General features: G+C 43.3%; 1 protein-coding gene across 1 annotated transcript in view; it reads left to right on the top strand.

The window, feature by feature from the left end:
- LOC142311245 (uncharacterized) overlaps positions 1–13,089 on the top strand; it is a 113,274-nt gene that overhangs the window by 47,134 nt on the left and 53,051 nt on the right. The window contains exons 3-5 of the mRNA XM_075349468.1: positions 11,614–11,699; positions 11,797–11,872; positions 11,959–12,056. Coding sequence (XP_075205583.1) covers positions 11,614–11,699; positions 11,797–11,872; positions 11,959–12,056 — 260 coding nt within the window. The remainder of the gene's footprint in view (positions 1–11,613; positions 11,700–11,796; positions 11,873–11,958; positions 12,057–13,089) is intronic.

Genomic DNA, 13,089 nt, shown 5'->3' with positions numbered 1-13,089 from the left:
ACTGTGGAGAGAAGGGCACAATAGGGTCTTACCAGATTAAAAATAAGGAAAAAACTTCTTACCTGCGTCCACTGGCTATGCGGAAGGAAGGAGGTGGGTGGGATGTTTACGTCCCGCTCATCTTCGCCCCTCCGCTTCTATTGGATAGCTGCCGTGTGACGCCGCACAACCCGCCCCTTAGAAAGGAGGCGGTTCGCCGACCAGAGCGATGTCGCAGAGCAGGTAAGTCCGTGTGACGGGGGTAAGCGAGGTTGTGGCGACAGGCAGCGATTTGCCTGTGTTGCACAACCGACGGGCGGGTACGATCGCTTGCGATCTCGCTAGCGAGATCGCAGCATGTAAAGCTCGCTGTAGTCTTTTCAGGAAAGAACGGGGGTCATCTCCGCGCTAATCACCAATCCCAGTAAGGGATTATTGATCCAGGTCCTTTATTGCATGAATATATACAAGATATTGTTCCTGTCTGTTATATACTGTCCTGAGGAAGGGGGCAGAGACCCCTGAAACATGTAGACTTGTCTCTGCCCCCTTCCTCAGGACAGTATATAACAGATCGGAACAATATCTTGTATATGTTCATGCAATGACATGGATCAATAATCCCTTGCTGGCATTGGTGATTAGCGCGGCGATGACTCCCGTTCTTTTCCTGAAAAGAATAGTCTGCAACCTGAAAGTGTAAGAGGTACCCACATGTCATATGGTGTGCCGGTGTGATGTTGAAGACGCTCACACTTGATGTGTTTGGTGGGCCTATGGGAGGAGTTTGGTGGGCCTATGGGAGGAGCTTGGTATGCCTGTGGGAGGAGCTTGGTATGCCTGTGGGAGGAGCTTGGTGTGCCTGTGGGAGGAGTTTGGCGTGCCTATGGGAGGAGTTCAGCATGTTGTGTGATTTGTTGATCTTCTAGGGTGCTAGGAAACTTCACACTTACTGACAGAACTTTTTTTTTTTTTTTTTGATTGATTGGAAAACCACTTCATTACATTTATCATTTTCCATGATTTAATAAAACACAAGCACTGAAAAGAAGTACAGAAATACTTAATGCAATAGCCATATAGGAGACTTTTTTTACCCTTTCTGATAAATTTTTCATTATAAAATAAAAAATCATTTATTTCCTTATGTTCATATTTTTCATAAGAAGACAACAGGCAAATTTGAAAATTCCACCAAGGAATTTACCAGCATGAAAGTCTTGCAAAATTAATGTTTGTTGGTAAATTCTGAGCCATGCAGAGCCTGGCAGGAAATACAGTAGATATAATATAACTTGACTTCAGCAAAGCATTTAACAACGTATCTCATACAATCCTTATTGAAAAAATGACCAAGTACGGTATTGACAAGGCAACTGTTAGATGGATTCATAACTGGATTAGTGATCGCACTCAGAGAGAGGTCATAAATGGTTGCACATCTAGTTGGAAGAATATCTCAAGTGGGGTAACGCAGGGCTCTGTCCTGGGTCCTGTGTTGTTACTCCTTTATCATTGATTTAGCTGAAGGAATATAGGGTAAACAGATTACATATGCTGATGATACAAAGCTATTAGAGATGGCTAATACTAGAGAAGAGAGAGGAGTCAAAAAGAACTAAACAAACTGAAACAGTGGGCAGTAACTAACAGAATTTTTTTTTAACAGGGAGAATTGCAAAATCATACATCTGGGCAAGAAAAATGATAAAAGCATATACAGAATGGGAGGAATAGGCCTAAACAGCAGCACTTGTGAAAAACACTTGGGTATAATAATAGATCACAGACTGAACATTAGTCAACAGTGTGATGCAGCAGCATAAAAGGCAAACAGAAGCTTACAGTCTAGATCACGTGAAGTAATTATCCTCTCTACGCCTCTTTTGTCAGAGCTCATCTGGAATACTGTGTCCAGTTCTGGACACCACATTTTAAAAAAGACAGCAACAATCTGAAGCAAGTTCAGAGAAGAGCGACCAGAATTGTAACCACTCTGCAAACCATGTCCTATGAGGAATGGTTATGGTATTTAGGAATGCTTAGCTTGCAAAAAAGAAGACTGAGCGGAGACTTAATAGCTGTGTACAAATATCTCAGGCCCTGTTATGCTGTAGAGGGATGAACCCTATTTTAATTTGTGTAATGAAAGACTAGTGTAATGCTCGCTGGGCGAGCAGAAGATTAGTGGATCTTCTGGACCAAAGGTACCACTCACTGACTTGGAGGAGCAAACTAGATTGGCACCGAGTCTTCACTAAAGCCACAGGAGGTGGCGATAGACAAACACTGGTAGGTAGCCAACAGAGGGCAGCCCCAGAGGATCAACGATACTTCGGCAGCTGGCACCATGGACACAAACAGTCCCTGGTTGTAGAAGCAGCAACAGCAGATATTGTAGGAGGTGGCTAGCTTGGATATTTGCAGCAGCGGCAGCAGATATCGTAGGAGGCAGCCTACATGGATAGTTGCAGCAGTCGATATCATAGGAGGCGGCCGGTATGTCTAGTTGCCGCAGCGGATATCGTAGGAGGCGGCCGACATGGATAGTTGCAGCAGCAGCAGACTTGTCATGAAACACAGATAGGAATCAGCAACGACATACAGCGCAGTAACAGCTGCAGCACAGCGGGACCCAAGAACTAACAACGTATAGAACTCGTTACCCAGGCACCTCCCTAAAGGTGAAGGTGCCTGAAATACCTGATAGCTCTCAGCAATGCTGAGAGGCACATCTGGGTCAGGACGTACTGGTTTTTAAAGAGAAGGGGCATGTCTGCGCGCGCACCCTATGGGCACTCCCGGGAGGCCTGTGCAGCATGCGCAGGCCCTGGGAGACAGCAGCAGGAACCAGGGAAGGAGCAGTCATAGCTGGGAAGGTGAGAGAGCCAGCGTCCCCGCTGGGAGAGTGGGTCGGACAGCACAGGGACGCCGGTACGGGCATTACAACTAGAAACAATGGGAGGAAACACAGATAATATATTAGAGAGAACTTTTTGGCAGTGAGGGTGATCAACAAGTGGAACAGGCTGCCACGAAAGGTGGTAGATTCTCCTTCAATGAAAGTCTTCAAAAAAAGACTGGACAGACATCTGTCTGGGATGATTTAGTGAATCCTGCTGTGAGCAGGGGGTGGATCAGATGACCCAGGAGGTCTCTTCTAGCTCTATGATTCCATGATACTTTAAAAATAAAAAAATAAAATAAAAAATAAAAATACTAGTAGAAGCTGTGCATAGTTTAGCTTTGCTTTCTATGCCTAGGTTTACGTGTACAGGTTCCCAGGTTGCTACTGCCTTCCTCTTATATTAGTTTTTGCTTCTAAAGATGGGCTGGGCTTATTTTGATGGGATGTCTTACTTTTTTTTTTTTACCATGAACAACAATTCACATTTATTCTTGAACGCAAAAAAAACAAGATTTATTCAAATTTAGTAATATCACATTCTGGAACTTCAACATACCTCTCCAAACCCTGTGTGTAACACCTATCTATCTATCTATCTACACACACCTGCCTATCTTCTCTTTAGCTTTAGATTCATGCAATTAAGAGACCTTTGGTCCCATGACATGATGTCACAAAGGTCCTTCAACAGTCCTATCATCGGAATATAAATGCTGGGGCCCCTAGGAAACTGGGGACCCTGAGAAATTGCCCAGTTTGCTCACCTTTTTCCTAATGCCAGTCCTGCATACCAGCCTGTCTCCTCTTCAGTTCTTTAGACTCCAGCAATTAAAAGACCTTTGGTTACATCATGTCACATGACTATGAAGTCAACAAAGGTCCTTAAACAATCTTAACCTCGGAATACAACTGCTGGGGTCCCTAGGACAGTGGAGTCCCTGAGAAATTGCAAAGTGTGACTCCCCCCTAATGTCGGCCCTGACTGTACCAAGAGCTTAGTTTTGCAGTATGGCTTATAGTTCAAACATTCTCAAAAAGTCCTGTAAGATCATGTCAGGGCTTATTTTTTGAGGAGGTCTTATTTTCAGGGAAACAGGGAAGTAGACATTCGAGCCATGGAGTTGATAACTGTATTGATTATTCGCAGAGAATGTAGTTGTGCAACTGCTCATCTTCTTGCCTGTTTAGTAGAATGAAAAGATGCCCCATTGGCCAAATCAGAGGAAACACATCCTTCCTTTTCAGTAATAGGAGTATAAACAATTAGAAAAATTCTTAGATCCAGCTTTAGGTTCACTGTAGGCTTTACAGGGAAAGAGATGAGAGAAACAAGCTTTGAACTTAAGGGTGCTTTACACGCTGCGACATCGCTAACGATATATCGTCGGGGTCACGTCGTTAGTGATGCACATCTGGCGTCGTTAGCGTCATCGCAGCGTGTGACACCAGGGAGCGACTATCAACGATCGCAAAAGCGTCAAAAATCGTTGATCGTTGACACGTCGCTCCTTTTCATAATCTCGTTGCGAGATCGCAGTGTGTAAAGTGCCCTTTACTCTTGCCAACACTTAGTTTGGCACTTGAAAACCAATTCACAAAGGTAGTTTATCAATTGCTTAACCCAGGGTGCTACCTCAATTAGTATACATAAAAACACTTTATTAAATATATTAAAATTACTGAAAATTCCACCTGTGAAAAGTGACACACACAAAAAATTCCCAGGACCACGGGACAGCTACAATAGTTCCTCTTAGGGGAACAAATATATTGATTACTCCAAATATCACATAAATAACACTGCCAGGGGGATAATCTCTAAATGACCCTTACTTCCACTTTCCTCTACCTGTCAATGGAGATATGACTTACGTCACACGCACCCTAAAGGTAAAAAGGTGCCCCCATTCCTCGGCGGCTTTCCCTTCTATGATATCCCTGGTCTCCCTTCTTTAACGGGTAGAGACTAAGGGGTTATATCATTCAAAAAATAGAGAGAAATAGAAAACAACACTTATCTGGGATATATTCAGGTCATAGGTCCCTTAGCAGTGTTAATGTGGAGAAATCCAGGCCTTCCATGGTCCTCAACCCAATAAAATTAATTAACAAAGCCTCGACGCGTTTCTCCCCATTTAGTTAGTTGGGGTTCATCAGGAGACAAAATTGGTAGGTGGCACAATCGCCTGTGGAATAAATAAATATCTTAAACCCCACATCCAATTCATCATGCAGTGTATTCATACTATCTTAAATCGCAGGAAATTACATACCAAGGCTATCAGGGGGCTACTCGTTCAGCAGCACGCGCCTTTCCACGTAGATGTATATCATGGACGGCATGCACTGCAACTCGCCATCCCTAAATACCCTTATGTGAAGATAATTAGTCAGGTGGTTATACAGGACACACCCCGCATCTCCATGGAAACTCTGGATGCTTGTTATGAAACACACTCACCCTGCAAAGCGATCGAGACCCACGCCGGATGTCAATAATGTCACATGATCCATCTGGGTCACATGACCGCGCAGGCAACGTCATCGGTTTCTATGGATTCACAGCACACAGTGTGAGAAACCAGGATATGACGTTCACTACAGTATCTCGTATGTCCTGGCTAGTACCGCCCACATGGGCGCCACCCCCAGGGTCACCTGACTACGTGTTTCAACCCACTCAGGCAAAACATCTGTCTCCTCCCCCCTCACAGTGTCACAGGGGACCACAGCGTTTATCCATTTATAATATCTCCACCTCTCCATATCCCCGCGATTTTACTGATAAACATATCAATGTAGATGTATAACATCATCTGTTTTGGGGAGGGGAACGAGAAGAGTGGAAGAAAGAGAAAGAAAGGGGAGGATCACTCGAGGCATGTCAGGATTCACCTGACTACATGTTTCATCCCACTCAGACGTAACATCTATCTCCACCCCCTCATAGTGTCACAGAAGATCACAATGTTTATCCCTTTATAATATCTCTACCTCTCCATGTCCCCGCGATTTTACTGATAAACATATCATTGTAGATGCATAACAGCATCTGTTTTGGGGAGGGGAGGGAGAGGTGAGGGAGAGAGAGAAGGGGCATCACTCGGTGTATACCAGGAGTCACCTGACTACATGCTTCCTCCCACTCAGACCTAACAACTAACTCCACCCCCTAAAAGTGTCACCCAAACTCATAGCGTTTATTCATTAACAATAACATCTCTACCTCTTCATATCGCTGCGATTTTCCTGATAGATATATCATTATGGATGCACAACAGCATCTATTTTGGGGAGGAGAAGGAAAGGTTTTTGAAGAGAAAGGGGGGAGGATCACTCAAGGTATGCCAGGCCCAACGGGACCAAAGGACTCTTAATGATACTATACAGGATCCACTCTCCATCCCCCTCTCCACTGTTATCACCCTCAAGTTCTATGAAACATTCAGCTGCACTGACAGGGAGGTTCATCAAAACACCGTGTCAATAAATGGCACAATCGCCAAAGAATATTGGGTGGCTACTCATTCAGTAGCATACACCTCTCAGCACTAGGGAGATAGCAAGTCCCATTATATGTGGGGGCCCCTCTAAATAGAGGTATTAAAAAAGGAGATTTAGATTGAATTATTCCATTTGCCGATGAGTTTAGGGAAGATTTGAGAAATTTACGTTCCCATTGTATTTTTTCTACATATAACAGCGACTAAACACTACATGGATTCGGATATGGGGTATAATTGATAAAAGGATTGTATGAAATTCATAATCTCTATGGAGGTGAGACCAATTTGCCTCGCCAATCCAGCCATGGCTCATTCCTTCACGGAATTATGCTAGCCAGACGGGTATGAACCAAAGCTAAGTACAAAATAGGATGTCTCCGTTTATGAACAGACGCTTCCTAAAGGAAGCATCCAAAGGTCAACTGTTCGTTTAAACCCTTAGGATGTACACAATCAAAGCGGTATATCCACTTACTCTCTCTCTGCAGAAGGAGTTTGTTCCAGTTACCCTTTCTAGTTGGCTCCGGGACGACTTCAATGATCTTAAAACTGATGGAATTTAGGTCTCCACCATGGACCTGTCTGACATGTCTGGAGATTGAAGTATCTCTCTCATTTCGTATGTCTCCCAGGTGTTCCCCTATCCGCTTTTTAAGTTCTCTTTTGGTCTTTCCAATGTAGTCAAGGGGGCAAGTACATTTAGCCACATAAATAACCCCCTCGGTACTACAATTGGCGAAGTCTCTGATTTCGTATTCACGACTCGTAGCAGCGGACAACACCTGCTTCCCTGGTGAAATCCACCTACAAAACTTACAATGTCCACATTTATAGACTCCATTCACCTTCCTCTCCAGCCATGTCCCTTCTTTTTGGGGAGCCTGGTAAAAACTGTGTACTAACCTGTCCTTGAGGGACCTCCCCTTTCGGAAGGTTATCGTAGGCCGGACTCCAATAAAATCCTTCAAATTCGGGTCCGCCCTCAGGATACCCCAATGTTTTTCCAGAATAGCATAAATCTCCCGATTATGATTATCAAAAGTACCAATGACCCTTGTGATTTTTTCTTTCTGCTCTTTTTCTTTTGCCAATAGAAGTTCCTCCCTCTCTCTCAATAATGCATTTTTATATGCTTTTTTTAGGGTACTAACCGGGTATCCCCTCTGTCTAAACCTCCGGCAGAGATCTCCTGCTTGTCTATGGAAAGCTTCATTTGTGGAACAGTTCCGTTTTACTCTCAGATACTGTCCTCTTGGTACCCCTCTTTTTAAGGGTTTGGGGTGATGGCTCGTCCAGTGTAGAAAGCTGTTTGTCGCTGTTTTTTTCCTATAAATCTGTGTCTCTATTTGTCCATTGGTTCCCCTCCTTAGAAGGACATCCAAAAATGCCAGTTCATCGATACCCAATTCATATGTAAAAGACAGGCCAATGTTGTTCCTGTTTAGATCTCTGACAAATTCCTGGAAAGACCCGACCGTCCCAGTCCAAAGGACCAGGACGTCGTCGATATAACGGCCCCAGTATGTGATATGTTGGACTCATTTCGACTGTGGTTCTTGGAACACCATTGTATCTTCCCACCAACCCAGGAACAGATTTGCGTACGATGGGGCACAGGAACACCCCATCGCTGTGCCCCTGAGCTGGTGGTAATACTTTCCATTAAAGACAAAAAAATTGTGGGTCAAGATATACTCCATCAACTTCAATGTGAACCTACTATGTCTCTCGAAATGGGTACCTCTACCGTCCAGGAAATACTACAAAGCCTTCAAGCCTAGTTCGTGAGGGATAGAACTATATAAAGCCTCAACATCTATTGAGGCAAATATAGTTTCTTTGTCAATCATCACCCCATTTACTTTAGTCAGGAGGTCACTTGTATCACGGAGGTACGAGGATAGGGATACCACGAATGGTCTGAGAATAGAGTCCAGGTATACACCAACGTTCTGTGTAAGGGAATTGATTCCTGCTACAATAGGTCTTCCTTTTAGAGGAGAAGTTCCCTTGTGAACTTTAGGTAGTGTATAGAACGTTGGTGTAACCGGAAACCTCTCATACATAAACTCCAGCTCATTCTGTGAGATAAGGCGATCTTTAAACCCCTCGGACAAAATATCGGCAAGTATTTTACTGAATCTTATAGTTGGATCTCTTTCTAGGGTCGCATAGCCATCATGGTCACGTAAGATGGAGTAACACATTTTTTGATAAATGTTGTGATTCATGATGACTATGTTCCCCCCTTTGTCCGAGGGCTTAATAACTAGATCCTTCCTATTGGCAAGCATCACCAGGGCATCCATTTCAGTTTTTCTCAAATCAAAGGTCAGATAATGTTCTAAGATCCTCTACTTTAGGTAGTGTATAGAACGTTGGTGTAACCGGAAACCTCTCATACATAAACTCCATCATGTATAGCCATCATGTATAGCCATCATGCATAGCCATCATGGTCACGTAAGATGGAGTAACACATTTTTTGATAAATGTTGTGATTCATGATGACTATGTTCCCCCCTTTGTCCGAGGGCTTAATAACTAGATCCTTCCTATTGGCAAGCATCACCAGGGTATCCATTTCAGTTTTTCTCAAATCAAAGGTCAGATAATGTTCTAAGATCCACTACTTTAGGTAGTGTATAGAACGTTGGTGTAACCGGAAACCTCTCATACATAAACTCCAGCTCATTCTGTGAGATAAGGCGATCTTTAAACCCCTCGGACAAAATATCGGCAAGTATTTTACTGAATCTTATAGTTGGATCTCTTTCTAGGGTCGCATAGCCATCATGGTCACGTAAGATGGAGTAACACATTTTTTGATAAATGTTGTGATTCATGATGACTATGTTCCCCCCTTTGTCCGAGGGCTTAATAACTAGATCCTTCCTATTGGCAAGCATCACCAGGGCATCCATTTCAGTTTTTCTCAAATCAAAGGTCAGATAATGTTCTAAGATCCTCGGCAACCACTTTAAGAAAGATGTCCACACTATCTAAATCTCCTCTAGGAGGCTGTTTCTCGCTTTTTCTTTTTAAGAGTGGTGAATGGTCCCAGCCCTGGTTCTCTTAGATTTCCATTATCTAACTCTATTAGATCCTCAAAAGTTTCCCTATCTTCTGACGTGATACCCAAGAGATTATATTTCGAGGATTCAGTTGTTTTGAAAAACTTCTTCCATTTTAATTTTCTGCCGAATAAGGCAAGATCTTTGGTCCAAGTAAATGGGTCAAAACGTTCAGTGGGTACAAATGACAGACCCCTGCTTAGGATGTTTAAATCCATAGCAGTCAAAGTCTGTCCTGAAAGGTTGATAACATGATTGTCTACCTCCTGTTTTTCCTGTTCGGGTCGATAAATTGTTCCCGGGGTCTCAAATCGTACGGTGGGGTCCTCCCCTCTAAAAAAGAGGACGAACCACCCGAAGCAGAGGGCATGGATGAGGAAGTAGGGGCCAGAGGAGGTATCGCTGGTCCCGCTCCCTGCCATCGATTCCTGTTACGTCTCTGCCTTCTTCCACGAGGGAAGTTTCTAACGTGACCCAATGCCCCCTTATATCTCTCCGAATCCGATGATTCTAAATCTGAGGAGGATGGATCAACCCGTGGCCCTGTCACCTCAGTTAGGAACTTATAGGAAGTTTTTTCTTTAAATTCACCCAAATCCTTAATAAAGTTATTGTTTCCTTATTTTTAGGGTATTATGGAATTTTTCCACTGAGCTCTGTAAAAATCTCTCCCTTCTCTCAAATTCAGGGTCGGATTTATGTTTTAACACCGCCTCTCTCTGTTCGGTTAGCTTATTTGAGGTCCTTGTCAGGGTGAGTCTCTCCTCTGTCAGGAGAAGCTGCATGAATCGTATAGATGTCGCTCTTGACTCACTTTCCCACTTTTCAAGTAGGCCTGCACTCCTCGATCTAATTGCTGGGGCCACGGTGATTCGCAATCCTTTCGGTACAATCCCCTGTTTGATATTATTCTCAAGGGATTGTACCTCCCACCATGATTTAATATTCTCCCGATAACAACTATAGAGCTCGTTGAACAGTTGTTTCAGATCAATAGCTCCCCCTGAATATATTACGTCTGTCCTATCCGAAAACACCTTATCTGCATCCAATAGCCATGTATTTGTATTAAGAGGTTCAGACAAGAAACCCACCATCAGTTTAACTCAACTTAGTTTGGCACTTGAAAACCAATTCACAAAGGTAGTTTATCAATTGCTTAACCCAGGGTGCTACCTCAATTAGTATACATAAAAACACTTTTATTAAATATATTAAAATTACTGAAAATTCCACCTGTGAAAAGTGACTCTTGCCAACACTTGCAGCTTCATTTGCACTTGGCAATACATGTCTTAAATAAAATGATACAATGATCAGTATAGTTATAAGCATTAACAGGTCCTCTCTCCTTTGATTTTTATCATGCAAGAGGATTTTAAAGCATTTGTCCCTTAATGATTTTTCAGGAGTGCACTGCTCCCCATCCTCCCAGCTTCCTGCCTGCTGGGGGAAGGTGCTTCGGCATGAATGAAAGTTCCGACCTAAGGCATCTTTGCATATCTGGCCAGAACTATGTGCTTATCCATACGAATACATAAGGCTGCTTTACCTCTGCCTCATTAGAGGAGCGGAGTAGCACTGAAGTTGGTTAGGATCAGGATATAACGATGTGCTCCAACAACACTGGCCAACTTCAGTGCAGTGCTTGCAAGTTCAAGATCTGCCATACTATTAAACAGCAGTGGTGGACGGTAGCCTAGGTAACAAGCAGTAAACAATAAAACACAATTGAAGGGAAGGGGATTTTAATAAACAATTAAATGTTTTTACAAGCACTTTCCAATTATTTTGAAGAATCTTTAAATTACCAAAGAGTATTATCATTTATCATTCCACTGAACTCTTGACTGACTCTTTGCTTGCATTTTGAGGTAGTGCGTGCACAAGAATAATCCTTTGGGTGCTTCATAGATGGTGTTTCAATGACATAGAGAGCTCCCAATGTAAAATTTGAAGAATAGGCAGAATTGATCCCACCACTGCACTGCCTTTTCATCGTCCTCTTCTTTTCATGTCTACTCCTATTGAGGTTTGCTAAATTGATTTGAAAGGAGTTGACTTGTATATTCACGCACATTAGAATCACATCATAGTCCTCACATATATGCAATCTATTCCATCACTGTTTGTTTGTTTACTACAGATCCATCCAAAAAAAGATTACCATCAGAGAAATGCCCCGGTCCTCAGTATTCCCAGGATTGTCATAAGAACCAACAGGAGCATCAGGTGGAGAAAACGGACTCCTTTTACAATATTATTTCATTTTGGTTGAGTCTCTGTGTGTGAAATGTTTTAATTTAAGATTTCTTACTTGTCTATTTAGGCTGAAGGTCTGCTGGATATTAAAATTGAAGTCATAGACAAAGAAACGGAGATGTATATAAGGGCTGATCAGCAGAGTAAGGCAATATCTTGTTTATAGTGCAGATAACAGTTTGCTGATTACATACAGTGTATTAAATAATTGTCTATGTGATTCCCTCAGATAGGACCTGTAAGAAAAATCCCTCCGAGAGATGTTCCAGTCCTTTGTATTCTCAAGTTTTTCTACACCGGAATGACCGTGTCCTACAGGATCAGCAGGTAGGCTGAGCCAAGACACCTACCTAATGCTTATAGAGGTTGTGTGGACCCCACAGTCGTAGTCTTAAGAGGAACTTGTCATGTCCCCAAATGCTAATAACCTACAGATATACGGTTAGTCTGCAGGTTCATAGCATTCCATTGCTGGCTGACTACTGAAACTGCGACTACCGGAAGAAAATTAGTTTTATCCCTTAGGCTATGTGCACACACTGCGTTTTTTTGACGCTGCGTTTTTGTGCGTTTTGGCCGCTAAAAACGCACAAAAACGCACCTGCGTCGAAAAAACGCGGCAAAAAACGCACGCGTTTTGCCGCGATTTGGTGCGTTTTTTGCTGCGTTTTTGCTCACTGCGTCCTTATGCGTTTATCAGTGAACAAAAAAAAAAAGGTCTGATGTCATTTCCTTCTTTAATGTGTTCTTCATTCTCCACTAGTGTATGCAGAAGAGCAGACAGCTGCAGAACTACAAGGCTCAGCATACTCCATCCAATAGTGTATGCAGGAGAGCAGACAGCAGCTGCAGAACTACAAGGCTCAGCATGCTCCATCCAGGACTGTATGCTTGAGGGAGAGTCAGGGGGAGCAGACCTACAAGGCTCAGCATCCTCCATCCAATAGTGTATGCAGGAGAGCAGACAGCAGCTGTCGAACTACAAGGCTCAGCATCCTCCTTCCAGGACTGTATGCAGGATTTCTTTGCCCCCCCAAACAAAAAAAATGACGTGGGCTTCGCCATATTTTTGTATGCTAGCCGGGTACAGCAGGCAGGTACGGGCTGCCCCCAACCCCCAGCTGCCTATTTGTACCCGGCTGGGAACCAAAAATATAGGGAAGCCCTTTTTTTTTTTTAAATTATTTCATGAATTTCATGAAATAATTTTAAAAAAAAAATGACGTGAGCTTCGCCCAATTTTTAAGTCCAGCCGGGTACAACTAGGCAGCTGGGGATTGGAATCCACAGTGCAGGGTGCCCATGCTTTCTGAGCACCCCCGCTGTGAATTGCAGTCCCGCAGCCACCCCAGAAAATGGC

The sequence above is a fragment of the Anomaloglossus baeobatrachus genome, chromosome 5 (genome assembly GCF_048569485.1).
Source record: "Anomaloglossus baeobatrachus isolate aAnoBae1 chromosome 5, aAnoBae1.hap1, whole genome shotgun sequence".
NCBI lineage: Eukaryota > Metazoa > Chordata > Amphibia > Anura > Aromobatidae > Anomaloglossus > Anomaloglossus baeobatrachus.
This window is presented reverse-complemented; position numbering and strand designations above follow the sequence as displayed.